Here is a 27,583-nt window from a genome sequence, read left to right on the forward strand (position 1 = left end):
GAAGAACGCCAAGAAAGCTCGTTCGTCTTAACAGCCAAGATTATTGGGTTTCCCGTTTCTTACAGTCACTACCGCCATGCAAAATACCTTGTTGCAACTCTCGTTCCTTGCCTCTGTGGCCTCTGGCTACTGGCTGCCGGAAACCTTGGGCAAGGACCAATTCAAGACCTGTGTCGTGCCGAAGACCACCGGCGACGCCTCTCCCACCATCACTTCCACCGTGAAGTCTTGCGGCAGCAACTCGCGCGTGGTGTTCAGCGCCGGCACCGAATATACTCTGCTTACCCCTTTGAAGTTCTCCGGTCTGACGAACGTTGAGTTCTCGGTCGAGGGCAACCTCACTCTCTCAGACGACCCCGCTGTGGTTTCAGCGGTTGTTGGCAACAGAACAGCGTACCCCGGTCACTGGATCACCATTGCCAACAGCAAGGGTGTCACCATCACTGGCGCCCCTGCTGGCGGCTACTTCAACGGCCATGGTGACAAGTGGTGGTCCAACAAGAATGACAGCAGCGACAATGGCCGCCCTCACTTCTTCTCATTTGGTGTCACTGGACTTCGTCTGCGCGGCATCAAGGTCATCAACCCCGTCGCCTGGGTTTTCTCCATGGGCGGACAGGATGTTTACATGACAGACACCTTGCTCGACGCCCGATCCACCAACGGCTTCCCGTTCAACACCGATGGTATCGATGTTAGCGCATCTGATGTTGTCATTGACGGATGGACAAGCTGGAACGGCGACGACATCATCAACGTCTCCCCGCCGGCTGTTAACGTCACCATGCGCAATATCAAGGCCTACGGAACCCACGGCATTTCCGTTTCTTGTGCTTCGGGAAGCGGGAGCCAGTACCTCTTCGAGAACGCTGAAATCCACGATTCGCTTCTCGGGGCCCGCTTCAAGGGCTCAGTTGGCACTACCTGCAACATCTCCGATGTCACCTGGCGCAACATGACCATCATCAACACCAGCTACCCCATTCACTTCATCGAGGACTACGTCGATCAGGAGAAGGGCGCTGCTGGAAAGGACGCTTCTCTCGCCGCGTACGCTAAGAACTTCCGCTGGGAGAGCATCACTGCCCACACCAGCAGTAGCCTGAAGGACGGTAGCTGCGTGGGTAGCCCGTGCTGGAGCTCGACTCTTGGTAAGTTATCATCATTATCCATCGGCCTGCCCCGAGTTTCAAGCACTGACTCGTCTACAGAGGAAACCACTAAGAAGTCGATGTACATCATCTGCAAGGATGCGGCCCATTGCCAGGACTTCCACTTCTCAGACATTACCCTCGTCGCTGCTGTAAGTAACTGGAGCCCACAGTATTCATCATAAACTAAAAACCCTGCAGGATGGCAGCGCAGGCGAAATGGAGTGTGTTGGGTTGGAGAACGACAAGACCCTTGGCATTCCTTGCACTAACGGCACTCTCACCGCATCGAAATAGAGTCACTACACGTAGATAGTCGCGGGGCGGGGCCCTAGGGAGAGTAAGCAGAAGATTGATATTATGCAAACAGCTCCGGTGATCAATTCGTGCATCGAAGAAGACTAAACCTATGTGTGACGAAGTATGTACATGTTAATGCGAGCTTTCCGACATCAAAGACAATTTGCTGCTAAAAGGTACCCATTTGTGTCGTCTCTGGATATCGCAGTTGATGATTTGCAATGCTTCAAGGCATTTTAGCAGGCGCCGTCCTTGACACCGGGACCGCTGTAGTTCTGACAGGGCGTCTTCGCGTCAGTGCAGACGTTCTTGAGAGTTGCCTTGTCGCCGTTGGCTTTGGTGATTCCAACAACTTCACCTCCCTTACGGGCAGTGACTCCCTCGACGTAGACTTCACGCGCACACTTCTGGCACTAAAGACTGTTAGCAAAGCTCTCACAACAGCATAGTATCAGAAGATGGTTATGCAAGATGATTCAGACGGCATAGATACTCACAGTTCCGCAAGACCGGTAGACCTTTCCATAGTCTTCAGCATAGAAGTTGATAATCTAGTCCAAGTGTCAACAACGACGATATGCATTGTGAGAGAATATACTCACATTGACCTTTCCGCAGCCGTTGTGCTGAATGATCTTGTCGGAAGCGTGGTAAGCACCTCCACCGACGATCCATGTCACGTCGCCGGCCTTGTCTTCTTTCTAATATTCAGTCAGCCCGTGCCCATCGTTGATTTATCATGAGTCGCTTACGATCGAGATAGCATCCTCACAAACATCCTCGAACCACACGAACTCGATGTTACAACCACCTCCGAGGCAGTATACGCCTTCGCCGGCAGTCTTGCCGATGATTACGTTTCGGAGTGTGGCACCCTTCTCGAGAACGAATGCAGTGTCCTTCTCGCCTGCGCGGTGGTCCGCCAGTCAGTATAAGAGGTAATCTCAGTGAGTACATAAGCAGGTGCCCACGAACCTCCCTCTTGCTGCCCGTTGCAAGACGTGGGGCTTCTGTCGTACTTGGCCCAGCCTCCATCAAAGACTTGACCGGCCCGAACGTAGATCGGAGCAGAAATCTTCTTCGTTGAGGTAGGAGTTGGCAGGCCTCCTTCGTAGCCCAAGCAACCGAGGGCCGTGGGCAGGGCTGCAAGGACAGCTGCGGCTGCGAAGGTGGGTTTGCTGAACATGGCTGCTGAAGTGACGAGACTTGATGAATTGCGAGTTAATCTAGCTGGTAAACTAGTTGGGTTTCATCTCTGTTCTCGTTACCTCAGATTATATAGTGGGACGGTGAGGCATTACAGCAAGTATCTATCTTTTCAAACGACTTATCCGGGTCGAATACGAGACGGTTCTTGACAATTCTCATTGGTACGCATAATACCCCAGAAGCCAAGGCTTGGCTCCAAGCTAATGTTACGATGTCAATTGGTGCAACCCAATCCATAATGCCTCTACTCGTCTTAGTCGTGGAATTCTCCGAACAAAGTCTTGGCAAAATCCGAAAAGCTTTCTGCATTTGGCTACGGAAGGATATTATTCCCAATCGCCCAGCCGGTTTAAATATCCCGTCCATCAAGTATCATGAATTCCTACCTTATATTTTCTTCTTTATAGACAAGCCCCACCAATGAAGTAGCCATGCCACCCAGGATCACGAGTCACTCTAACTCAGCTAGTTCACTATATCAAGTATCGTTCCGCGAATCAAGAACTTGAGCCGATACGAGATAACATAACAGGCAGCCGGTATGATTGCGGAGACTATTGGCATAGTATTCGTGACTGTGAAACGGCAGGTGCTTTTCTGGATTGCGATGTGCATGATCTTGATAGAAGGTAGGGTAGCAGATCGTCACGGCAGGCCCAGGGCAAGCCCCAATGTCTTGTGTCGCCAACTCCAAGAACATTCATTAGGTGAATATAGACGGGATGGTGCGTTCAAGTTCAAGGACACAAGAAGATTTGGAACGAAGACAAGACCTTCAGCGGAATGGACTGAACCACTCATTGGACGCTCGCATGAACATCACTGCCTTGGTGCCAGTATCAAGGTCACGCAGACTCAAGTAGACTGGGTGAAAAACGGAAATAAGATGAATTCTAATACAAGGCTTTACACACACACACACACATGGTATCTCGGTACTCCATTCTAATTCAACCAGACGGCATTTCCGCAGCACCCTCCATCGTTTAAGTCAAGGTGAGCAACAGCACTTGCAGATGCGCCGCCGTCGCCCATCTCCCATATCTCCACAAAGCCCGTAGAACTATCAGTCAGCGCAACATACATGTCGCTGAAGCTGTTTGCGGTGATGGCGTTCGCTGACCCTCCACTGGTGGTTGTGGGCGACAGGAAGTTCTGCTTCTCCACAGAGCCATCGTCGTTCAACGACATGATTGAGATGTAGCCAGTGTTGTTGGCGTCGCGGGCTCGCGATGTCGCCCAGAGGAACTTGGATCCGTAGGCAATCGCGACCTCGTCTGACCAGTAGTCGGAGCTGTTGGCACCTACACGCTGTCAGTGATTTGAGATCTGGTGATGTGGGCATGAAAGTCTTACCTTCTGGGATGAGAGAAAATGAAGCATTGGCATAGCTGGGAATACCAGTCGTCTGGTCGATAGAGTAAACGCCGACTTCATTGGTTCCTTCATGCACAGCATAAAGGTAGCCGCCCGCCGGATGAACAGCACCATGCCTTGGATCGGCTCCTTCTACGGGAGCAGCCACATCCGCAACGTACGTAAGCTCTCCAGTGGAGTTGTCAATTGAGTGAACCCAGATGGCGTTGCCGGTGTCGTCGAAAGAGTATATCATGGTTCCAGCAGGGTTGAAGGCGAGGCCGTGGACCCCGGAAGACGTCGAGTAGTTGTATTCTTGGATTGACTCCGCGAGAACTCCATCTGTCACTGACATGACTGTTCCACACGCGCCGAATGGCGTTCCGTAAACTGCATACGGAGAGACGGTTGAAGGAGTCACGAAGATGGAGCGCTCGGTGCAGTCTCCTCCGGCCGTGATGATCGTTCCAGCGCCAATGGAGAGATCGTCTTCAATTGCATAGCTGACGTATTGGCTGTTGCCGCTGTCTTCGAAAGAGTTGCCATACAGATTTTGCTTGTCGTACTGCATACTTTCAGTGAGTCTCTTCGGGAGGTGATGCTGGGTCCAAGGGACAGTCACTTACGCTCAACGCAATCCACGAGCTGCTGGTGTTCACTGAGGTGTTCGCACTTAGAACCAGTGTCTTGGCGGCATCTTCGAAGGTAAGAGTGTAGATGTATGGCGTTCCGAACGTTCCAACTAGAAGCTGATGGCTGAGTGCCGAGATGCCTGGCGCGAAGCCGGACAACAGCAGCGCAAGAGATTGAGAAACCATGATTGCTGGAGAAGAGAATTGAAAATGTCGAAAGTAATAGTGAAGAGAACAAAGTGGACCGCTGGCGGCTGAGACTACGGAAGCCAAATCGATAGTTTGAGCTTGACTTCTACCTTATTTATTCTTCTCAAAGCATGCGTAGAACACTGTTGATGCAATTTTTGGATTGCGAAGTCTACCAAAATTTCATCTCGCCTAGACTTGTTTCTTGGCGTACGCGTTGCTGTCGTTGACAGTGGGGGAGTTTCTGACGATCGTCAGGGTTCTAGGGGTAAGTTTTCCGCTGTGAAGCATTGTTTCATCTCGATTGAATGGGGGTTTACCCCGGGAAGGGAGCGTCGAAACATCGCGGAAGAGTGGTGCTGGGCTGCCGGCATGTGGGGGTCGCCAGGGGCAGACGCAATCGCTTCTCCACCATGGGATGACCGGCGTGCTTGTCTTTGGATGGCATCTGGTGCCGAGCGGCCGTGGATGCAATTAGAATTAAACACTTTGACGGTCACGATGTAACCCCAGTGGACTTTATATATCCCCCGAGCCCATAATAGTTGAGACGGGAGCGATGGATCGACGGTTATTTTGGAACGGCCCTTTGCGAAGGGGGAAACATACGATGAACGCCTGGCGTGTCCGAGCTCGTGGGGATGTCACGTTGAGTACGACGCCTTTGGCCTGAATCGCGATTGTTGAAAAGGCAATGGGCTTTACCTGGAGCCTGGATGCTGACGACGTCTCTATTTCACTGAGGTAAACTCCAGACGAAGTTCAGTCACGATGGCTCTTGGCTCAGTCCCTTGTTTCAGGCGAGCGTCGTCCCATTGCTTTTGGTAGAGCTGGGAGCCTCGTGCTGATCGCTTCCATATCAAGCGATGGGTATCAACTCGCTTTCGATGAAGTGTTTGCTCCCTCTATTCCAACGATGTTGGGACTACATTAGCACGACCAGATACGGTTATCACGGCACCGCGAGAGATCCTGCGCTCATTTCACACATGACGTACTCACCTCACCCTCTGTCATTGGGTATCTTTCAAGTCATCATTTGCTGCCGAGCGATGATGCCTAGACCAGCGCACCCGTCCCAGTCGCTCTTGGCGCTACCTATATGACAGCCGGGGTCGCGAGAATACAGGGAGTTCTAGGGAGCTAGCAAATGCAGGCATCTTCGCTTATTGGTTTGCTGCATCACTAGGTCTGACATTTTCCTCTCCCCAATGAAGACGTTTACTATTGCTGTATCGTGACGTCAACTTAGCTGCTTGCTGCCAAGAATGGAGCGAAAGAATTGTCACTGAACTGCGAGGAACATACCTAAAAGCGCATCTCTCTTCTTTTTGAATGCATTCATCCTTTCGTCTCGATATCCTTACTATGGAAATTGACATTCTTCGTTGAGATGGAAAAGATTCTGTCGCCACTGGGGATACCTCATGAACATGGGGTAGTCAACACCCCTGCCCTTCCCCACGGGACACCAGAGTTCGTCGTCCAGCATCCGCCGCTTTGGCCGCAACATCGCAGGCTTCAGGGCACGACCATTGCTTTGAGTCTTATGATCCTGACAGCCTGTGGTGTCAAACTGTTCAGCACATCGCGGAAACGCAACTGGCGAGCTAAGGCGGGAGGCTTGCGCAAGACAGATGCGGCGAGGTCCAAGTCATGGCTCTGGGTTCTTGAAAGGCTCTATGTAATGTGAGTTCAGGAAAGGTTTCGAAGTGGTCCACATCGGGAGTGACTATGTTTTCAATACAAAGACCCTCACGTGTGAAGTATTTCTGACCGAAAGATAGTGACGTTCTGGCCTGCATTACCAGAGCATCGTTTGTCCTGTGGATGAGCTATCGCGCGGACGTGACGTTGAAATGGAGTGAAAACGTTTACATGGCGCTTACGGGTGTTGATGGGTTCTTTTTATGCATTACTCAAATTGGAATCGTTTTCATCTTATCCGAGTTTGACGTGCTTTTTTGGGGTCAGCCTGGTCAACGAGTTGAGGGACAAGGCTTGTGGTACATCCTACCACGAATTTGCAATTTCTTTGGTTGGATAATGGCCTTTGGGTTGGTTTCCATCCAAATTTCTGTTTCAATCGTCAAGCAATACAGTGCTTCTGGTCTCTCATGGTCGGAACAACTCCAGAGCTTTGGGGCAGCCCAGGATGCTGTCACACTGGACGTGTTGAAGATCCTCCTCTTTCTCGTCGGATTTCTGGTATTAGCGCCATATTATGTCGTGGTAAGTCATCAAAGCATTTGCAACATCCTCAATGAAGAGGTCGCTAACGTACGGAGTAGGGTGGCCCCTGGCTATGGGCCAACCTGATCACAACCATAACAATATGGACGTGGCGACTTGCGAGGGTAGTCGAGAAAAGAGGCCAGGATGAGACATCACAGCTGGTAACGTCTCTTGTTGTGGATTTCTTCTTCTCGCGCATACCTACACTCTTCGCTTTGGCGATGTTCTCTCGCATCTTGTCCCAAAGGCGCTAGGGGCGTTGCTCCTAGCCAGTCTACCAGCCCAGGTAATACCTATGATGGAGTGGAGACTACATGGGAAAGTGATTACGATGCAATGACAAGTGTAATGAGAAATGAATTGCGTCTAGTTGGTCAGTAGCAGTAGATAAAGTTCATAGGAAATTCCAAGTAAACAATAGTAGGATGACTCGTTTACTCAGTTGATTAACTTGACGAGGGAGTATTTAGATTTGCGTTGCACCGAAGGACCCATTGAGCTCAGCCCCAGCCGTTCTCCACCTGAAAGCGACGTGACCCATTAATCGGCAACGACCCAGGCTAGATATTGAGCAAGATTAAGACCTCGGCTATTTACCCAATCTCCCTGCCATGTAGTCCCCATACAAATCTGGCAAAAATGAGGCCAAGTTGGTAAACTCGGTCTGGTCGTGAATGAAATGCTCATAGGCAATGTTCTCTCCAGCCATGCGCTTCTTGAAGCCGAGAGCTCCCGCCAAATAGTCAATGCCGACCTTCATCCCCATAACCTTGTAGTGAATCCCCCCACCAAGCCAGTACCGGCTCCGCAGCTCCAGCCCATCTTCCGTCTTACGCCAGAGGTGCAAGAAGTCACCAATCTTAAGGTTCGGCAGCAACCCGTCCCGCAGCTCCGCACACACAGCCGCCTCATAGCCCGCGGCCTTGAGCTTATCCCACGGCAGGCCGTACTGCGCCGGATCCACGAAGTGGATGTGGACGGTCATCTTCTGAGACCCGATGAACTCCGTTACACGGTGCGTGGACCCGAGCCACTTTTGCGTGTGAGATAGGTCAGTGCGGTGCAGGCGGTCCGCGTAAGTCGAGCGAGCGCTCAGGTGGTCGTAGGGGAACCAGAGGGCGTAGCGCTCGGGCTCGACGCTGTGCCACCAGAACCACCAGCGCACCATGTCTCCTGTCGATCCTGGGAAGCGGGTGCGTGACGTGACGTACGCGGTGCCATCTGGGAGCATCCGCCAGCCGTTCTCGTGTTTGTGGTAGCCGGGCTCCAAGAGACGAGGAGAGTCGCCGATGGGGAGAACGCCTTCAGCGGGCATCTGCTCGCGGATGTACTGCGGGATGTCGGCATAGAGGTAGAGCTCCCGGTGGCAGTATTTCGCGTAGAGCTTATCCTTCATCCTGTTCTCATTATGGCGGTAGGCCTTCTGAGTGTTGAGAGGGTAGTATGTGATTGGCACCTTTTCAGGGTATCCGTTGGCGTCTGGGTTTTGCATGATGTTCCCTGTCTGAGCGTCCGTTGGTGATGATGGTGCTGATATGTGACCCGATATCGCTGACAAGCGCGATGCTGTTCGTTGGCGTAATTGTCCAGAGTCCATGGTTAAATGATCAATTATAAATACGTGATATTTTGCCGTGCAATAAGCTCCGGGAAACGGGATAGATGTGAGAGAGCTTGAGTTTTATGGGTGCTTGAGAATGCCGAGTGTTCGAACGTGCGGAGGTGGTCAATGGTATGGCCTGCGTCGGATGCGCGGACGGCCGAGGTTCACGTGTGGTCCGAAGATCAATAGATGATTGGAAAACGGTCGCGCAGCGGATTTACGGTGATCGGAACAAACTTTTGCACTCCGTCCTGAATTTCGGCAAGTAATGAAGACTCCGGTCCACAGAGAATTGTTTCCAGGCGCAACTTTTCATAGGCTTGAGCGAATCTAAGTAAATGTTCCATCCGCTCACTGGCTATCACTGAGCCTGATGAGGTACATACCCCAGTGCAGCATGACAGGTCCAAAGAAGAATTCAGCAAAATTGGTGGCAGAAAGTTACTTGATAAAGTAGAGGTCATGTCACAATTGTGAGTCGGCACATGGTGATTTCAAGTAAAAGATATTTTCGCGGAGCCGACCGAACACTTATCTCGACAACCCAACTGTTGTCCCAGATTCAAGAGTGAAATAGAAACAGGAGACCCGTGAAGATTTTGCGACCATCAATCGAATTCCAGGCGCGTACTAATCAATCTTACAAACAAAGTAATAAACCAAAGCCATTAAAGACGCAAAGTCGATTTGGAAAAGGCCGTTTGGAACGGCTTGGTCTGTTTTCTGTCATCACTGCGGTTTCGGGTCATCCTCCTTCGCCTCGGGAATGAACCAGTTATCCAAGGCAAACTCAACCAAGGCCAATGCGACATAAGCAGCCCCCCACATAAGCTCGTTGTCTTGTGTCTCCTTCTGTGGGTGGTCCAGAAGGTCATGTCCCGGACCGCTTCCACCATCTTTAGGGGCTTGTGGGCCTGCGATGTCCCCGTCCAAAGCCTCTGGCATCTCGGCCGGGAGAGGGTAGAAAGGCAAAGCGTCGACACTCGGAGGAATATGAACGTCTCCATCGTCCACGAAACCAGACTTCAGAAGTTGCATAGCCCACCAATAGGGCGCATACCCTTTGCCGTCGGGTAGTTGCGGGTCTGTTATGCTGCTCTGATGCAAGACGTTGAACATGAGCCACAAAGCTCGAATGACACTCTCCAAGGCTCCTACAACCCAGGCATGGTGCGCAGAAGCTGCTTCTCCGACAAAGAATAGCTGTCCAGAGGCGTTTGGTTTGGTGATAGCTGGGTAAAGCTTGCTAAATTGGCATGGGCCAAAGTAGGCAAAAGCGCCTGCCATGTGCGGGTCGTGATACCAGTCGTAGGCGTGATGCTCGACATACTCTCCCTTGATGAGGTCAAGGGCCTTCCTGAGACTCTTCTTGCTGCTCGGGTCATCGGCGTGGAGGTAGGCGAGATCGCGTAGAAGGACATCCTTCAGCTCAGCCTCTTCCTTCAAGATCTCTTCGTTACTCTTTTGTGACTTCGAGGCCATGAGAGTGGCAAGACGTTGGGCCGTCTGACCCCAGGTGTATGAAACCAGAAGCACTGCAGGCTTGTCGATAGGGTCTAGGTCTTTGTCGATGTTGTATGATGGGTAGACACAGACTTGGAGAGGAAGATCCGTGCGGGCCAATCCGCCTTGGTCAATGTTGAAGGGCTCTTTGCGCCACCATGCGGTCTTGAACTTGATGCCAACTTTGGTGGAGGCCCCATAGTTGAGGCAGCGAATGGCTTGTTTCGTATCCCAGAGAAGACCGGCGTTCGAGAGATCCATTCGGTTTGTGGCACCTAGGGTGGCGGAATTGAACACAGTGAAGTACCTCTTGGGTTCCAACGTCTCGCCGGTAGTAGTGTCCTTGATGTTCAGCTGCATTTCCTTCCGGACACGCTTCTTGAGATCAACATTCGCGTCCATACCCATTACCTGGGTATTGTACTTGATGACTGATGGATTCTTCAGCCTCTTACGCATCGTCTCAGCAATCTTCTGAGCGCCTCCATCCATACACCACCAGTATTTGTTGGTCTTGGCAGGATCAGTCGCAGGTACGTCGAAGTCTAGAGTTTCCAAGACAGCCTCAGTCAAGCTCTGGTCGTACCATCCGGTTCCACTAAATAATTTATTAGAAAATTTCTCTCTCGGTAGGCCTGCGGAGTACTTACTATGTCGCGGTCTCCAGCCATTGTATTGTGTTGTAGCTGAACCCGGGTCCGTCAGGGATATCGCCGGGGTTGGTACCACTGCAGTATGCAGAGTTAGTGAAGTGCTGTTGTAACAATTTACTCGAAGTGAAGATGACTCACGAGAGCAGGAACTGTCGAACACTCATCTGGTCCGTTTCCATTAGCAGCTTCCAAAGCTTATCATTCTCTTTCTCATTCCGTGGTCGTGGTGGGTTTTCCGCTTCCTTCGGATGAAATCTTTCCTTCACAACTTCGAGGAACTCGTGAATGGCGTCTTGAAACACTTTACTTGGATCTTGTTTAAGAAGCCTGGAATGAGAGTGTCATTAGCAGTCGTACGTCCAAAAGAGCACAGTGTACTAGATTACTTGGCGGGTATTTGCTGGTCTTCGGTGATTCCATGGTTGAGTTTGTATGGGTCTACCTCTTGCTTGTCCCAGACCCTTCCGACCTTCTTCACATTGTTGAAGTAAGAGGGACAGACGTCTTTATCGTCACGGAGATAGTAGGGTATGAGAACGGGCCAATCCGTGGGGCTTGTTCGATCCCCAAGCTTGCCTTCCTTGATGTCAAGAAAGTCGAAAAGACGGAAGGTCCTGATTCAGAAGGTCTAGGTCAGCCTGGTTGAAGAGAGCGAAAAGCGAGCACCGGGACGTAAGGTGAAATGAATCCTCACCTATCCATGACATCGTTAGCAGGGAAGCGCATGGCGCCAACATCGTAATAATCATGGATGCCATCCTTGCTGAAACGATGCGTGTATAATCGGCCCCCAAATCGATCTTCGCCAGCTGCTTCCAGAATCTCGTAGTCGATCTTGAGCTTCCCGAAGCCGACGTGCTTCTCAATGGTCTCGTTGATCCAATCGAGAACGAGGCCAGTAAATAGCCCTGCCGCGCCAGCACCGACGATTCCCAACTTGAAATGACCGTGCTGAGCAGGTATCATGCTGACGGCCCGACCCTTGCTCGTGAACTGGTCGTAAAGGCCGGTGACGGTTGTCGGAGCCTCGCCCAAGAACTGCGGGACATGGGTATTGTCAATAAGGCCTTGGAACTTGATCGTGGCATCTTCTCTGTCCTTTTCCAGCTTGTGACGCGCCACATGCCTCGCCCATTGGTACTTGTAGGAGTCATTGCTCTGAGGGGAAGCCTTGGCACTGGCTGCTTGGGGGTTATCTTCGTGTGGAGACATGCTGATGTATGTTTGATTTTGCAGAAATTTGAAGTAGTTGATGAGATTCAGATCCTGTTTCTGGCTGTGAGCTGAGTGGTCAATAGCAGATATGCAAGCCTCAGATCAGACGAGACGGGTGAACGCCCTCTTATATATCGAGTACTATTTGCAATTGATGCATGCTCACTCACTTGGGCTCGTAAAGCCGACCCTTCATTGATCGGCTGTGGTTATCCTCGCCATCGCCTAGCATTACAAGATTCCTGATGCTAATGTCGGTTTCGTAAGAGTGGCATGATTTCCAAGTCGGTCCTGGTTTACGAGTTGTGATGGAATTCGCATTCCTCGTGGCGAGCTGAACATATTCAGCTTCAGTCGACGATTGATGTGATGGGACTCTCAAGTCTGGTGCAAGCCATCTCCATACGTTGGCTTGGCGGTTGATCCGCAAATCAAAACGAATGGTGGATAGCTGTGGCTTTTTTTTGACGAAAAAGGCTGGCTGAATGCCTGCGTTCTATGCACAGCATGACGGAGCTGATCGCCCGGCCTAGCTCAATATGAGTATTCACCGCTTGAGCCATCAGCTGAGCCTCGATTTATCGGAGACTTACTGGGTATGTTTGCGGCAGAATATTTTCATCAGCAGGCATGGTGAGTGGTGCCATGTAGGGTATGGGCTATGGTGATCTAGAGCTCAGCTTTTGTCTCACTTCCCGCTTTAAAACACGCAGACGTTGACTTAGCTTCGGGAAAGAACTAACGTTTCCGTTGTAGGCTGTGATTGCCGACGCCTCTGCGGGGGCGGGCCGCCCGGCCCCTGACATAGTTGGCGCGCGGAGCGTCACTTCTGCTAGTCTTTGGCTGACCTGAGACGTGGCGGATAGTGAACTGATGGGATCCAGAGTGGGAATTGAGGGGTTATCACATCGGCCTCCGGAATGGGATGACGGCTACGTTGGGCGGATTCAGGGAGCAATGGCACGGCAAATTGAGTAGAACAACATGGAGTCATTTCAAGTAGTCTTGAACGGCAGAGCATGCACCACTACTTTCCAAACAGATCGGAGCCGGGTAACATTTACAGGTAGTGCCTGGCAAATCTTTCCAGCTTGGCATTTAGGACTGCGAGAGGCTTGTTGCGAAAGACTCGTGTACCCGGATGAAGTAATGAATAGCAGGCGACAAGTCTAGGTACAAAATGAGGACAGGCTGGCAGAGGCCGACACAGGCAGGCAGTCTTTTACCGAGTGCGAATTATACAAGAGATACAGAACGGAAGCCGTGATGGCGACGCACAATTATTCAATACACTCGGCGAAAATACTTTCTGGTCAGTTTGAAATCTACCAGGTATGTATTTTATGAGGATAGTGGCAATAGGGGTCGCTCCAACGTCAAATAGAGGATGTACACAGGATACGATATAGGCAAGTCGGTAATCTCTCCAGAACTATTTCTATGTCAATGGTCTGCTCTGTCAAAAGCCTCTTTGTGCCATTGCCTATGTCCGATAGACCTCACTGCCCTGACTTGCGCTCATCAACTTTTCTCTCTGCGACAGACGTCCGGGACACGAAACCTGTGAAAGCGACCGTCGGAAAAGGCTCTGCCATTGAAATGGCTGCACGATAGCGAAGGGGCCTCAAAAGATTTTACCTTGCGTGGGGTGCTTGGCTTGACATTGTCAAGTGTGGTTGCACAAGAGCTCTTCTGCCACACATGTTGTTCATTGTTGATGCTGTGAGGCCTGCAGGGAAATTAAGAAACAGGATATGATCGCCGTTTTCATGCGAAGGGATGGTGCTGTAGACTGAACAATGCTGTCAACGATATCTGAAGCCGAAAGGGGACATATCCAACTGATGCCTGGAGATAACAGCAGGTCCGGACGGCCTATTGTAGCCTTTGCCTCATTTGCATTGCTAACACAGGATTGCTTGGCATGGGTATCGAATGCGATTCCGGTCCTCGCCATGGATTGCGATACATTGCATCTCTTTGAAGAGCCCCTGCGTACGCTGATCTGGTATAGAACCATTCACACTTATAAACTCCGCAATGATACGCATGCGCGATCAAATCTTTTGAAGCAGATGTCAACGTTAACTCTGAGCTATCACTAGTTCTCACCCGAGAGCTCTGTGACGCATCTGCTCGAGAGGCCAGCCCCCTTTATGTCAATCTCAGCCCACACTTCATAACCGAGCATTTTTAGTAATGTTGATCTTCGCCTTCTCGAGTCACTTATGGATTGTATCATTACTGTTGTTTCAACACCTTTTAGTTATATCCGTACATGCCAGCAACCATAATCCGACACGTAGACCATACCAAGCTAACGATGAGAGGATCAAAACTTACACGCATGCTTACGATTCCTGTCAGCAGCCAATGGCCTCTGAGACACCAAAGCTGCCCACAATTGTTCGTCGAGATCATTCTTTGACTTTCTCTTGGGCTTTGTTGACTTTCGTACCTTAGATGAGGCATGTGCTTGACACCGACTCCTCCATGAGCACGTTCACAGTACCAACGCCAAGCCCAGGAAGTGGGATAATGTCCCGCAACGCCACGAAGTCAATGTCGCAAGAGCAGTCTTCCAAACTCAGAGCGCTTCGGAAACGGAAGCTGCCTCTTCCTTGGGGACATCTGTGTCCAATGCATGAATTATGTGCCGATGGTACCATTGCAACACTGTCGTCCTCCCGTGTCTCGGCGGCGCCACTTCGATCAAGTTCGCGTATCACTACAAATATTACCTCTGCCAATTCTGTGGGCCCGAGATCAACCAATTCTCCGTCCTCATTTCAGCTCAAGGGCGGCATCAAGACTGTCCATGACGTAGTCACAGTCAACGACGTGGTCACAGTGACCATCGACCCAACCCCAACATCATCATTCGTGACATCGACGAGGTCTCACAATCAAAATACAAAGTCCGGCCCCAAGTCAAACATCATCAAGCCGACATCAGCCACACAGCCACTGCCTCCAGCCCAGCCGTCCGAAGCGGTGTATATATTCTTTGACTGGGCCATCTCGTCTGTCATCTCGACCACCACATCTGGTGGGAACTTCGTCATGCTCCCCCGTCTCACAAGCCCCGGCGACAAGACAATTCACGAAATTTGCAACGATGAGGCTGTCGGAAGCATGGGCGCTGGCACGAGAACGTCTCCTGATTGCCCAGGACTGCCCCCGAGTTTTCACGCCAGCCAGGACATTTACGGAAAGAAGGGATGCAAGTACATCAGTGGCTACGAAACAAAATCTGCCGGAAGATTCAAGTGTGATGACATCCCCGAATTTGAGTGCATCACGGATCCTCAAGAGAATGAGCATATCGATTGTCCAAAGAAAGAGACGCAAGAAAGGTTCTATGTGCCTAGGGTGAGATGTTTCTTCCCCGTTGGAACATGAGTCACAGACTTTGAAGTATTTTTGATTTCTATTTTCATTGTAATCATCGTGTCTATATCTTAGCGCAAAAGAGCGACTTTTTCCACACACGTTACATAAGACGCAATCTTGCGTAGCGTCTCGTCGTCAATCCAAGGCTTTTTTGGTGAATTCCACGTTTCATTTCTTAAGAGGAGCAAGCAAAGCTGAAGCGAACGCCCTGGTACGGGGCCTTCGAGCAGCTCGCGTAGTTCTCGCCCTCAACCACCGCAGGGACGCAGGTCTGGATGGTCCTGTTCGTAGCCACGTCGACGACAGCGGTGACCTCGGGTTCGGCGTAGAGAGGGATGTTGTCGTCCTCGCAAGCCAACTCGAGATTGTAGTACGTCGTGTTTGTCGCGTCGTCGGTGACGTTGAAGGGGTTGCGGCAGATAGGGTCGAAGACGTAGGTGTTGTAGGCACGGATGGAGGTCCAGGTGGCGGTGCCCTGGATGGCGCCAGAGGTGTCGCAAACCTCCTGGACGTCGGATGTCTTGGTGGGAGTGAAGGGAGACCAGGCGATGAACAGGTTTCCGTGGGGGTAGGAGAAGTAGCCCAGGTTGATGGGAGGGTAGGAGGTGTTCAGGGCCGAAGCGAGAGCCACGAAAGAGGCGCCGACGAGGGTGGTGAGTTGCATCTTGATGGGTTTTGGTGAGATATCGACCGGCGTCAATGGGATTCTTGAAGGTCTTGTTGTTTGAGGCGTTGAAAACGGGAGCTAATGATCGCTGCTCAGCTGGCACTTGGTTGTTTAAATACTTGGAAATTTTTAGATCTGACCTGACGTCGGCTTTGCAGCTGTTCGCCTCAAGAGCCGTTCCTAGCGTGGTGTTAGCGGTGCATGGTGGTTGTTCCTTTCCGCCTCCTTTCCATGCAGTTGTCGATGGGCTAAACAGGGGTAGGTACCGGCAAGAACCCTATCACTGACCGACTCGGATAGGCTGGCGTTGGATTTACATGCTCGCTAGCTTGCGAAAGTCACAAGGGGCTATTTCGCTAATGCCCGAGAGGCTTGTCACAGTCGATAAATGTCAACGTTGCGTGCCGATTCGATTCTTCCGTCCATTGTTTGTTGGCAGAGCAGACCGTTGCGCTACACAAGCTTCGTAACGGCAGTTTACGCTATCCAGATGTGGCACAGCGCGGCAATTACCCTGCTTTTCCAAGAGCTCTAGAACCGGCTTGACCAAATACGAGAAGCTGGATGCCAGGGCGTCTAGGCTGCCGTTTGTCCTGTGGGGGCAGCATGCAATCCTTCTCGTGTTGAATTGCTGGCGGCCCACTGAAATCACCTTTCTTTTTCTGATCAATCATCGGCCAGCTAAGCCATGCTCCATCAAAACCCGATCGAAGCGCCGAGGCGGCCGCCCCGTGGATATGAGACCCGATCAGCCGATACAAACGGAGGCATCGTCAGGGTCCAGGAAGCAGCTGAATGATGATGCGATTGTTGATGTGAGAGAGAATAGCATTCAAGGAGCCTACTGACGTAATCAAATGACCCTGAACATATTCGAATTGACTCCCCTCTTCAATCCTTCCGCCTTTCCATTCTCATACTCAACTCCAGCAGCGCCGCCCTCACCGGACATGCCCTCAAGCTTCAGTCGCAGTTCTTCATCCAACTCTGCCATTGTCTTCTTTCCCTTGGCCGTCGATTCTCGCGCTTCTCGCGGTCGCTGAGATAATTCAGATGGCGGGGTGTTTTGGGTTTGGTGAGTTGTCGCGGCGGTGGACAAGTGGGCTGACGCGATAGCAGCTCTTGACGCGACCGAGCAGCGTCTTGCTGCGGCAAGGAGACAACCAGGCGACGCTTTTCGCATCATTGCACTCATGGTGATGATAATCTTGTGTAGTAGATGACTTTTCGGGGTCTTTTCCAAGTTGTCTGATGGTGCTGTTGATGGTAGGGTTTAAGTTCGGCGATGAATTTGTTCATCTTGTGGTGATATCATCATTCCACAATTAATGTTTCCCAGGTGGTCTGTGCTTTTAACTGGTGAAGGCAGCCATTCTTCTTGAGTTGCCCGAACATCGTGACCACACGAAGCATGACAACATACAAGTCCTTCGGTGTAGAGCAAGCCCAAACCTCTTCTTCTCCTGTTACGAAAAGAAGTCAACACCGCAGATTTGCGTCTTCATCGACCGAAGTCCCAGCTACCCCCCAATCCATGAACTTTCTCTTTTTCAGCCAGACTGCGACCTGGGCCTGAATGAGTGAGTACGTGCTGTGTCACTTGAGTCCATTTGAGATTCGAGCTGCAGGCAGCGCAATAGCGAGGGACTTTGGTGATGATGCACCCCATTGATCAGCGAGGCCCTACCCACTGAGTAATTTTCCGACTCTACCACCTAGGCAATCATCTTGTAGCTCTCAGCTCACGCTGATCAAACCGCCCTGACTGTGGCGGTGTCGCTGTCCCTTAGTAACCCAAGCTCCGTTCAGTAGCAAGGGGTAGATCCTTAGCGCTCATGTTTGCCAATGACGACAGCCTTTTAGCCAGTTTTGCCCCGTCTCATAGCGTCTTTGAATGCCTTACAGGGCACACTATTTTGCTTGGCGACTGTGCTGTCACCCTGAAAAAGGCATGAAGATTGCCACTCACATCACAGCCACACGTCGTTCCCGTGAGAAGCGGCCGCCTTCTGCAAGCAGTCGCGCGCTCATCCCAAGAAGAATGGTTCAGGAGAAATACTTATTCTCCCCCAATTCCTCACCTGGGGCATCATGAACACGTTCTGCACGCCTTCAATTCACCCTGCCAAACCCCGCTGAAAGACCAGATTTTACTACACATAACTCCACTGAGCCCAGTATCGCCTATCATGTCGTCCATGCTCGATGTCGGCGATGTCCAACCCCCTGCCTACGATGACACAGTCAACGAGTCGAGGGCACAGCTGAGCTGCGGCGAAACCCCGACCTTCTATCTGGACCGCACGACTATCTTCGCCAACACGGACCCACCACGTGCGCTGTATGAGCTGAGCAACGACGTATGTGAGGCCAAGTCGGTGGTGTATGGGGTTCAGAAAGTGGCGTACAGGGTCACACAAGCAGCTGGCGGAGACAAGGTCAGGACTCGGCTGGACCACATTTACGATTTCTCGCTCGACCCCCTTGCAGGGCTCGAATCTTCAAAGCTCGCCGATGCGGTCGTAATCGAGGGAAAGATGAACTCCAAGAGAACACACAAGGAGATTCATCTCGTGCCCGGAGTCTCTTCGTGGAAGGTCAAAGACCACTTCAAAGCTGGGGAGAGCGTCATGCATAAGCTGAAGCACGCCGATGAGATCCAATGGAAGAACACGAAGGGCGAAGTCATCGCCGTTGAGACTGTGGCAAAACGCGACGCGGAAAAGAAATTGAGCTGCTTTCCTCAACTTGAGATTAAGATGGCCATGGATGACAAGGAGATGGATCTTTTGGTTACCTCATGGGTGGCGCGCGTGTGGCGTCAGTCAGCCAGTGAGTTGAAGGAACCAATGAATTGGCAAGACTGTGAGTACTTCCGGCTCAAATAACCCGATCGTTCTGCTGACAACGAATATGCAGTCAAGACGATGTCGAAGAACGCATTTGGAACCAAGGGAAATCGCTTCAGCGTTTGGGATCTCAACCCGGGAAAGATATTCTGATCGCGCAACCGGATCGAAGTTTAAAAAGGCGCACATGGACAGTTTAAGCCATGCTATGCCTTGGATGATGTTCTGAGAGGTGTTCTAGATACCCTTTTATCTGTTTTTCTAGTCGCCGCCGCACAGTATTGAAGCATTGCTGCTGGGCTGTCGGTAGTATGCTGATAGCAATAGAGATAGTGCTTGCAGGGACCAAGCTCTGAAGCCACCTCTAAAATGGACCGACGTTCAACACCACAGGCAAAACGCGTCATCGTTCAATGTAGAACCAGCCTGCCGGTATGCGCAGGATCCTCATCACTCGCGTTGTGTCGTTCCAACAAGGACGACATCCTTGAAAACACTCGCCAAGCACGTGGCCTGACGGTGCGGGGCAATGAAACGGGCTTGTTGGTGTTGCTGATCGTACGATGGCACACCTGATAACTATTTCCGCCATGATGCCGGGGAGAGTTCCGGATCTCGCAACTTTGGCACGGCGGAAGTAACGCCACAAGGAGGGGGCCATAAGTAGTCCATCACCGTGCTTCCGTTCGTCCAGCATCAAGACGAGAACTCACCCTTCCCTCAACTCACATCGTCCCAATTACATTTTTCACCCACCTCAAATCGAACGTTTAACAACATGAGAGCGGCAAGATACTACGGTAAAGAGGATATCCGCATCGAACAGATCCCGGAACCTCCCTGTGGACCCAACCAGATCAAGGTAAGACGAAGCTCCAGCTCCCTCCGCACTGTCATCCAGTCTCCAGCAATCTTCAGCACCCCGCGCGGGGAAAGCGCATTGCAACACAGTGACATTTTTTCTGGAGTTGAACCCTGAACTTACCATCTTTCTTACCCCAGATCGCCCCGGCATTCGTCGGAATCTGCGGAACCGATCTCCACGAATACCTCGGCGGCCCGAACTTCTGCCCCGCATCCAGACACCCCGTCACAGGCGATACCATCCCCGTCACCCTCGGCCACGAGTTCTCAGGCATCATCAAGGAGATCGGTTCTGATGTGAAGGCCGAGGGAAACATCAAAGTCGGCCAGCCATGCGCGGTGCAGCCGACGGTCTATTGCGGAAAGTGCGCCGCCTGCACGAGCGGAGCGGAGAATGCGTGCCACACCGGCGGCTTCATCGGGCTCAGCGGCGGGGGCGGCGGGCTGAGTGAGGCGGTTTCCGTGCCTGCTGACCAAGTGTTCCCTTTACCCGACGGCGTGCCACTCGAGCTGGGCGCGCTGGTGGAGCCGCTTTCAGTCTCTTGGCATGCCGTGTCAGCCGGGAACGTCACGCCTGATTCGACGGTGTTGATCATGGGCGGCGGACCGATCGGGCTTGCTGCGGTTCTGTGCTTGATTGCGAAGGGAGTGAAGAAGATCATCGTCTCGGAGATTGCGACTGCTCGCCAGAACTTTGCGAGGGAGTTCGGCGCCACTGACATTATCAACCCGAAGGAGCAGGATGTTGTTAAGGAAACGTTTGCGATAACAAATGGTATTGGTGCAGATGTTGTTTTTGACTGTGCTGGGGTACCCGCTAGGTAAGTTGCAGCTCATGGTCACGTTCAGGGGATATCAACTAACGCCTCGCTAGTGTTCAGGCTGCATGTCTCGCAGTGAAGACCCGAGGAACAATAGTCAACGTAGCTATTTGGGAGAAGGAAATACCCTTCAACCCCAACTGGATCACGTGGCGAGAAAGCTCGTACAAGTCAGTCTTGGGATATCAAAAGGCAGACTACCAGGCTGTCATCGACAACCTGAGAACTGGTAAGTAAAAAGCACAACTTTCTGGGAAATTACCAGCTTACAAGACGAATCAAGGGGCTCTGAAGCCAGCATCGATGATTACTCGCAAGATCCCTCTCGACGACTTGATTGATAAGGGGATCAAGGCCCTCATTACAGACAAAGATAACCAAGTCAAGGTTTTGGTTGATGTAAATGCGAGCTTATGAGAACACATCTGATATCGGGTGTTTCATATTCTTGAAGTCGCAGTGATCCATGGATAGTAATGATTTTGGGAGTATTTACAGCAATATTATGCCACGACTTCTATTTCATGACAATGACGGGATCTCCGCTTATAAAGGGACCTCTCGTTTGTGCAGAAACGTCCACCCGTGCCTTCCGTCATGATGACGCTCTACAGCTTTAAGTCATGTTGCCCTCATCGTCTTTATTATGGATCGTTAGTATTATTATCATCTTCGCCTTTTTATTAATTTCATTGTGAGTGTGATTAGCCGGACTATTTGTTTTCTATCATTATAATCCGCCGTATAAGTAGTTGAAAATATCCGAAATGTAGGTAGGTACATAGACGGAGAGAAGTGGGTGGTCTGTAAGTACATTTTCTTCATCCACTCTACTTATAAACTTACTGGGAATCTCATGCAAATGAAAGCGGCTGATTCTACGTCATCCAGTGGCCTTTATAGCATTATACCCGGGAAGCGCCGCAATCATCAAGTTCAGGTCTGGCTTCCTTCTGGTGAACGCACTCTTAAATCATACATGCCTGTGGCTGGCCAGTTATCAATCAATTTCAGACTTTCACAACCGATCACTGGGACAGATTCGAATCACAACCCTCGCTAAATTGGATTCAATCTTGCAAGTGCCTCCAGAGTCAGATTAGCCGCGCCTCTTGTGAAGCCTTAGGCAGAAGGATGACATGAGAGTGAAGTAACAATCTGACACCGGCGGTCCCTGTTGTGGCAACCCGCCCTTGCCAGATGCAGACTTACGAAAAATTACATCCAGATGTCTGTCGCACAAATGGGGACTCTCCCCTGCGGGACATCCCGAACTCATCATGCTTGCAGTTTGCTGCTTCGAGCCGATTGGTGGCCTTTTCTTCCGGCTCTTCAGATAGCGCCTGAGTCAAAGTGAGCAAAGGATCCTTGTGTAACTCCCCGTTGGAACTTTTACAACTACCGTTCTTTCCTGTGTTATATTTTCAGACTCTTCTTCACATGGTCGCAATGCAGTCGGCACTGGAGATGACCATATCTTTCATAGAACTGTACATTCACCGGGATTTCAGTTCATGCACCACTGTAATTACAACGACCGAGGACTGGCCTCGCGGACCACTATCTCCGACCAAGTTCCTATTCATTCTGACATCGTCTGCGATGGCATACGCCGCAGCTGTACATCCGAGGCAGAGCCTACATTACTGTACCAAAGTTCCTTTCTGAGCTTACCCTGCGATTCCGAGAACGGAAGGTAACTTCCAATATTCAGCCGTCCCCACAAGGCAGCCGTCAACTGGATCCTAAATCACAACCCCTCAGCTGACTGGCGTCTTGGCACCACGACCAATACGGCTAACAGGAGGCTCGATGCAACCATCCAACCTATACACATACTTAGCGGCAACGTACTGACAAAGCAGCGATCGACCGAGGGAGCGGACGTACGACGATTGCCTCAAGGAATGACTTGTTTTCGGGATGTATGTAAATCGAGAATGGGTGCTTACAAACCGGATTGGAACCAAATTGACACTCACCTTCTGTGTATGGAGAGCCACCTAGCTTCAACTAGAATCACTACCAGGTAATCAACAGTTCATCAAGAATTGTCCCGGTAAATACTGTTGTGCATGTCTGATTCTGCTCTTAAATAGATGCGTTCACCAGTTGCACAATCTTTTCAAAGGGAAAATTGCCTCTCGAGAGACGGCTGTGCATGACGACAGCATAAAAAGTTAAGACGTGAAACTGAAATAATTGGTTGTTCAGCAGGTAGTGCAAATGCATGGGTGGATCACGGTCTCGTAGGGAGTTTAGTCCCAGAACATCAATGACTGTGCCCGATGACAGCATTTCAGGGTTGCAACAAATGCTTAATCCTATCAAGCAACTGACTATCGATGCCATCTGCAGCCTAATCAAGCGTTGACCGGTGCTTCCGTGCCCATGCGATGCTTACTTTATTGATCATCAGCACCACCATCGGTCAGCCAGGCTATGGGACGTTGTGCACAAGCTAATCACAGCCTACTGTTTCTTGCTGCAACACCTTGCGATGTCCATGCTGCGCCTTCGAGATGCTGTAGTCTAGGACCTTTGGAGTGGGATCGGAAGAACTTTGGAGCCAACGATAGCATCCAACATTCAGTCAGAGTGAGTCTCACAGAAGTTTTAGTGCCTGGTTTATCTATAAAAGCGTCCAACATTCCCCGTGGAAGTTGATTAATGATTGACTCATCCACAGCACTGCCAATCTCAACTTCATCTTCATCTCCATCCTCCTCAGAGTCAAGTTTCACAATGTTCGGCCTCAAGACCACTTCAGTTGCCCTGCTTGCCTTTTTCAGCACCGTCTCCTTGGCTGTGCCGACATCCAGCGACGCCGGTATGATTTCGGCCCGCCAAATCGACACCAGCGACTGGGTTCCCTTCGAGTTCCAGGGCAAGACACTCAAAGTCAACCCTGCTGCTCTCAATATTACCAAATCGCCTGGTGAAGTTTCCGTTAAGGTCATCACGAACGACTGCTGCGGTGGTAGCAGCTTTGTCGGCACTGGAGCCCCGTACCCCAACGTTGGCGACTGTGCGGTCATTCGGGATTGTAAGTCAACGGCACAGTACCTAGTTCATCTCTCTGAACATAGGTGCTCATACGCAGATGTTTGTTACTTTCAGACCTTGAAAATGACTGACCATGATGTGTAGGGGCCTACACACTCAACCAGTACTGGTCTATCTGGACAAACACCCCAGACTACCACGGTGTCGTGGTGTACGGCACTTGCGTCTTTGGAGCTGGCACCAGAAATACTTATGACACTTACATTGGATCATCCGATATTGGTGACCTCGTCCGGGATGCCATCAACGGCCACTCTGTACGTTCCCCTATGATCTGCAGCAATGCTATTCGAAATCTTTGACTGATGCAATTGGCAGAGCAACGGCGTCGTCAATTGTGCCGGCGACATGGGATGTGAGAACCAGTGCACACAATCTGGCTGCCCGTTTTCCGGACGCTCGGCTGTATTCTGGAAGATGCAGCACAACTGATGGGACCAATCGTAGCCACATTGGCAACATGATTGAAAACCTAGGCGATGCAAATGTCTTTCATAACGTAACACGAAAGAATGTCTTTGGACGGCAGGCGGCCTTATTTGTGGAAGATGAATGGGTTCCATTGGATTGTATGCTCGTGTTTTAGTAGCCCTGCGCTGCGTCTTTCAACAAGGCCAGCTAGCGCTGCCTGAATATGATGTACCTTATTGAAACAAGCCTTGCATTATCTCTCTAATTTTCATGCCACATTAGTAGCTGACCCGAAACTCGACTGTCTCTTTCTCGTTTTCATCGTAGAGGACCTCGCGGTCTCTGATCCACTGGAACAAGCAAGATCCGCAGGGGCTTCTGACCCCAAAGGGATTCAACTCTACAAGCTCAACTGTCCGGGTATCTTTATCGTAGAGGAGGTCAAAGGACATCCCCTGTGCCATCATGATCCTGTCGTTCTCATCTTCGCTCTTCAAGTCCGCCAAGATTTGCTGTCTGATGTGTTCCGCCTGCTGACAGATTCTGCGAATGATGGCGTTTTGCGCGCCTTCCGGACTAGTCGCAAAGCGCCACGGCTTGTGCCAACGGTACTGACTGATGCCAGTGACCCTGCAATCGCCAGTTCAACAGAAGACTCTGTACTCCCGTTCCGAAGCCATACGCGGGTCAAAGGGTAAAAAGAAAAGTTCGACTGTTTTCATGCTGTCAAGACAGTCTTCTAGCGCAGCGCGACATCGTCCGGAGGTGACGAGTCTGAGGATGATCTCGTCGACTGAGTGGAGTGATATTTTTCCGGGCACCTTGTGGGCTCCGTCCTTGGGCGAGCAAGCATCCAAGCGAACGAAGAAGCCCTCGGGAGGGAAGTGCAACGTTGATAGTGCTGGCGCGATCTCGTCGTGGAGATCTTCGGCCATCGTAAGATTGACTCGCTTGACTGGGATGGAGGCGCTGTTTTGTTTGTTTGTTTTGTATTTAACGCCGTGGCGGCAAGGGCGCAGCCGCCCTTGCGGCCGACCTCCCGAAGGGTATGTGGCGTGGAGGGCCGTAGGTTCTCGCTATATACTATACAGTACACGCTGTCCCTCCCGTCCTCCAGATCTTACTCGTGAGTCACTTCCGTGTTCTATCCATCCCTAGTTCCCACTGGTGCCCTAGTTCCGTTATAGTAGTCTGGTCTCCCCTATGAGGTAGACTTTTGTTCGGAGTATAGGTTATGGCCTATCTCTCAGTACTGCGGGCAGATCTTCTGGAAGAAGTTTGTCACGTTAAGGAAGGCCTGGAAGCCTTCATGGTCAGTGATTAGCCCCTTGAAGTAGCGCTCAAGAGATCCTATAGGTCCTATAGGCTCCTGGCGACCATAAGGGTAGAGGGTAGGCCACTGTTGCCTCCTCACTAAGGTCTTTCGGCAGTAGACCAGATGGTCTACTTCCTTAGCCTCCCCGCAAGAGCAGGTGAGCAGTGCTTCTGTATGGTTGAAGCGTTGATGATACTGTTCGAAGTCCCCATGGCCTGATCGGGCTGCTAGGAGATGATGTACGATTACCCGTGGTAAGGCTAGTTCAGGGGGGCAGGCCAGGGTAGCCTTAAGCCCTAGTTGTATATAGCGAGAGGCTGCCTCTTGCCTCCACCATTTCCCATACTGGTGTCGTTTACGCTCTTGAGCAAGCCGCTTGATCCCTGCTAGGGTAGCTAGTAGGCCTCTGGGGACTGGTAGCGTTGTACCCTCCTTAGCTAGGCTATCAGCCTCCTCATTCCCTTTTATCCCTTGGTGCCCTGGGGACCAGTGGGTTTGTATATTGTGTATCCTAGCTGCTTCCTGGATCTCTAGGAAGGCAGCTTGTGAGGATTCCGGGGCCTCACCTCGGATCCCCTGGATAACGCTAGTGTTATCGATACAGATGTGTATAGGCTGGCCTTGGGAAGTCAGGAGGGCCCTTCGGAGCCCTGCCCTCGCCCCCTCTACCTCGCCGTCGAACACTTCCGCAATGCCGAGGCGGCTACACCCTTGAGCTATGCGTTTGTTACTGCGGTAGATAACAAAGCCGAAACCTGTAGCCCCGTTAGGGGCTTTAGAGCCGTCTGAGTAGATGATCGTATGGTTATCTGGCACAGTCTTAAGCCAGTCTTGAAACGCTTTAGCTGCTTTCTCCTTGCTTCGTCCAGCTGTAGGGTCTTGTAGTCCTGAAAGATGCTGCGGCTGTAGGAGTAACGGCCTTGGGCACCTAGGTAGGAGGGCTGCTGTTCTTTGTAGTCTTGTTTGCTGCCGCCCTGGCTGTGAAAGCCTAGGGACTAAAGGGTGCTGTTGGTCAACCTTCTGTAGGCGTGTAGCAAAGCGTAGGCGTGCCCCTTCGAGGGCTACTTTTGCCGTTGGCAGGCCAGCATCTCGAAGGAGGCTACTAGTGGGCGTAGTCTTCCAGACGGGTAGGATAGCCCTTGCTGCTGCTGTCATAACCTTCTCTACCCTCTTTACTAAGCCCTTCTGCCTTGTACTAATAGTAGCTGCCTGGTTATTAGCACTGCTGCTAGTAGCAGTAGTGCTGCTGTTTCTGGCTGGTCTCTTTAAACCTGCATACCAGGTCTCAGCTCCGTATAGGGCGGTTGGGAGGACACAGGCAATAACAGCTTGGCGGGCAGCAGCAGCTGGGAGCCCCCCTTTGGTGTTTGATAGATGGCGTCTTCTATTTCCTACAGTCCGCAATCCCTAACCTTTTCCCCAAAACAGGGAGAGAGAGTCTACTGGAGCCCTCTCAGTACCTAGGGGTCCTAATAGTCAAAGGGGTAGCCAGCCCCTTTAGCGGGCGTCCAGACCACCGGCTCGCCACCGCCCAGTCCTTAGCCACCCAAATAGAAGTTTGCACCTTAAGCAGGCCGCAAGGGCATATCCCTCTCTAAGCCTACCGACATGCGCGTCCGTCCTCTCGAGCCAAACACACCCCTTCTCAGGTCCTCCCCTACGTCCAGTCCACAATAGCGACACCCTACCAGCTTCCAAAGCGCGCGGCGCCATCCCGGCGCGAGCGGTGACCCAAGCGTTCCTCCCGTTATGCCGTGATACCCCGGGTACGATCCGAGTGAGGGCCGGGCCCGGAGGCCGGGCCCTAAGGCGATACCATATCCGACCGGTCCCCCTAGGGGCAATTCTTCAACACCCTCCTTCCTCCAGCAGCCCGAGTGCGAGTCGGGGTTGTTTCCTTTCTGTAGCCTGCTGCTCGAATGTGTTTGCTACGGCCCACTGGTTGTCCGAGGGCACAACCCCCCGGGCCAGCTTCCCGTTACCCGCCGCCGTCTCCGACCGTGCTTCCAGCCTCACAGCTGGTTTTCGGCAGGCCGACCATGTCTTGCCCTAGGCTGTCCTGAGGGCTACCCAGCCGGCGTAGCCTCCATCTATCCCATGACTAACCCGCCTCAGTGTCTGTCTGTCTGGAGGTATTTCCCAGATCTGGGA

The 27,583-nt window shown here is 51.5% G+C and overlaps 10 protein-coding genes across 10 annotated transcripts; 4 read left to right on the top strand and 6 right to left on the bottom strand.

Moving 5' to 3' along the window:
- Window positions 1-76: 76 nt before the first annotated feature.
- On the top strand, window positions 77-1,448 carry pgxC-0 (putative exopolygalacturonase C; the record flags this gene model as incomplete). Its single annotated transcript, XM_032025950.1, has 3 exons — window positions 77-1,151; window positions 1,212-1,303; window positions 1,353-1,448. 3 exons carry the CDS (start codon window positions 77-79, stop codon window positions 1,446-1,448), a joined length of 1,263 nt encoding a protein of 420 aa, XP_031877523.1.
- A 239-nt stretch (window positions 1,449-1,687) lies between these two features.
- On the bottom strand, window positions 1,688-2,637 carry plyF-2 (putative pectate lyase F; the record flags this gene model as incomplete). Its single annotated transcript, XM_032025949.1, has 5 exons — window positions 1,688-1,864; window positions 1,949-2,002; window positions 2,054-2,152; window positions 2,204-2,358; window positions 2,427-2,637. The coding sequence occupies 5 exons, from the start codon at window positions 2,635-2,637 to the stop codon at window positions 1,688-1,690; spliced, it is 696 nt and encodes a 231-aa protein (XP_031877524.1).
- A 968-nt stretch (window positions 2,638-3,605) lies between these two features.
- Window positions 3,606-4,834, bottom strand: CGGC5_v004385 (Carboxy-cis,cis-muconate cyclase; the record flags this gene model as incomplete). The annotated part of the gene is made up of 3 exons (XM_032025948.1): window positions 3,606-3,964; window positions 4,017-4,581; window positions 4,643-4,834. The coding sequence occupies 3 exons, from the start codon at window positions 4,832-4,834 to the stop codon at window positions 3,606-3,608; spliced, it is 1,116 nt and encodes a 371-aa protein (XP_031877521.1).
- A 2,827-nt stretch (window positions 4,835-7,661) lies between these two features.
- On the bottom strand, window positions 7,662-8,564 carry phy-2 (Phloretin hydrolase; the record flags this gene model as incomplete). Its single annotated transcript, XM_032025946.1, has 1 exon — window positions 7,662-8,564. The coding sequence occupies one exon, from the start codon at window positions 8,562-8,564 to the stop codon at window positions 7,662-7,664; it is 903 nt and encodes a 300-aa protein (XP_031877526.1).
- An 840-nt stretch (window positions 8,565-9,404) lies between these two features.
- Window positions 9,405-12,043, bottom strand: CGGC5_v004387 (putative bifunctional amine oxidase; the record flags this gene model as incomplete). Its single annotated transcript, XM_032025945.1, has 5 exons — window positions 9,405-10,776; window positions 10,829-10,906; window positions 10,970-11,158; window positions 11,218-11,445; window positions 11,526-12,043. The coding sequence occupies 5 exons, from the start codon at window positions 12,041-12,043 to the stop codon at window positions 9,405-9,407; spliced, it is 2,385 nt and encodes a 794-aa protein (XP_031877527.1).
- A 3,571-nt stretch (window positions 12,044-15,614) lies between these two features.
- CGGC5_v004388 (uncharacterized protein) lies at window positions 15,615-16,103 on the bottom strand (the record flags this gene model as incomplete). The annotated part of the gene is made up of 1 exon (XM_032024568.1): window positions 15,615-16,103. The coding sequence occupies one exon, from the start codon at window positions 16,101-16,103 to the stop codon at window positions 15,615-15,617; it is 489 nt and encodes a 162-aa protein (XP_031878795.1).
- Window positions 16,104-18,295: 2,192 nt separating this feature from the next.
- CGGC5_v004389 (uncharacterized protein) lies at window positions 18,296-19,108 on the top strand (the record flags this gene model as incomplete). The annotated part of the gene is made up of 2 exons (XM_032024566.1): window positions 18,296-18,971; window positions 19,026-19,108. 2 exons carry the CDS (start codon window positions 18,296-18,298, stop codon window positions 19,106-19,108), a joined length of 759 nt encoding a protein of 252 aa, XP_031878813.1.
- Window positions 19,109-19,733: 625 nt separating this feature from the next.
- On the top strand, window positions 19,734-21,057 carry BDH2 (putative diacetyl reductase [(R)-acetoin forming] 2; the record flags this gene model as incomplete). The annotated part of the gene is made up of 4 exons (XM_032024565.1): window positions 19,734-19,817; window positions 19,958-20,640; window positions 20,694-20,869; window positions 20,924-21,057. The coding sequence occupies 4 exons, from the start codon at window positions 19,734-19,736 to the stop codon at window positions 21,055-21,057; spliced, it is 1,077 nt and encodes a 358-aa protein (XP_031878814.1).
- A 2,328-nt stretch (window positions 21,058-23,385) lies between these two features.
- Window positions 23,386-24,138, top strand: CGGC5_v004391 (uncharacterized protein; the record flags this gene model as incomplete). The annotated part of the gene is made up of 3 exons (XM_032024564.1): window positions 23,386-23,686; window positions 23,791-23,963; window positions 24,025-24,138. The coding sequence occupies 3 exons, from the start codon at window positions 23,386-23,388 to the stop codon at window positions 24,136-24,138; spliced, it is 588 nt and encodes a 195-aa protein (XP_031878816.1).
- A 257-nt stretch (window positions 24,139-24,395) lies between these two features.
- On the bottom strand, window positions 24,396-25,052 carry CGGC5_v004392 (uncharacterized protein; the record flags this gene model as incomplete). The annotated part of the gene is made up of 2 exons (XM_032024563.1): window positions 24,396-24,685; window positions 24,800-25,052. 2 exons carry the CDS (start codon window positions 25,050-25,052, stop codon window positions 24,396-24,398), a joined length of 543 nt encoding a protein of 180 aa, XP_031878793.1.
- Window positions 25,053-27,583: the final 2,531 nt, after the last annotated feature.

This window comes from Colletotrichum fructicola (assembly GCF_000319635.2).
Source record: "Colletotrichum fructicola Nara gc5 chromosome Unknown KSG_Nara_v1_contig02, whole genome shotgun sequence".
Lineage (NCBI taxonomy): Eukaryota > Fungi > Ascomycota > Sordariomycetes > Glomerellales > Glomerellaceae > Colletotrichum > Colletotrichum fructicola.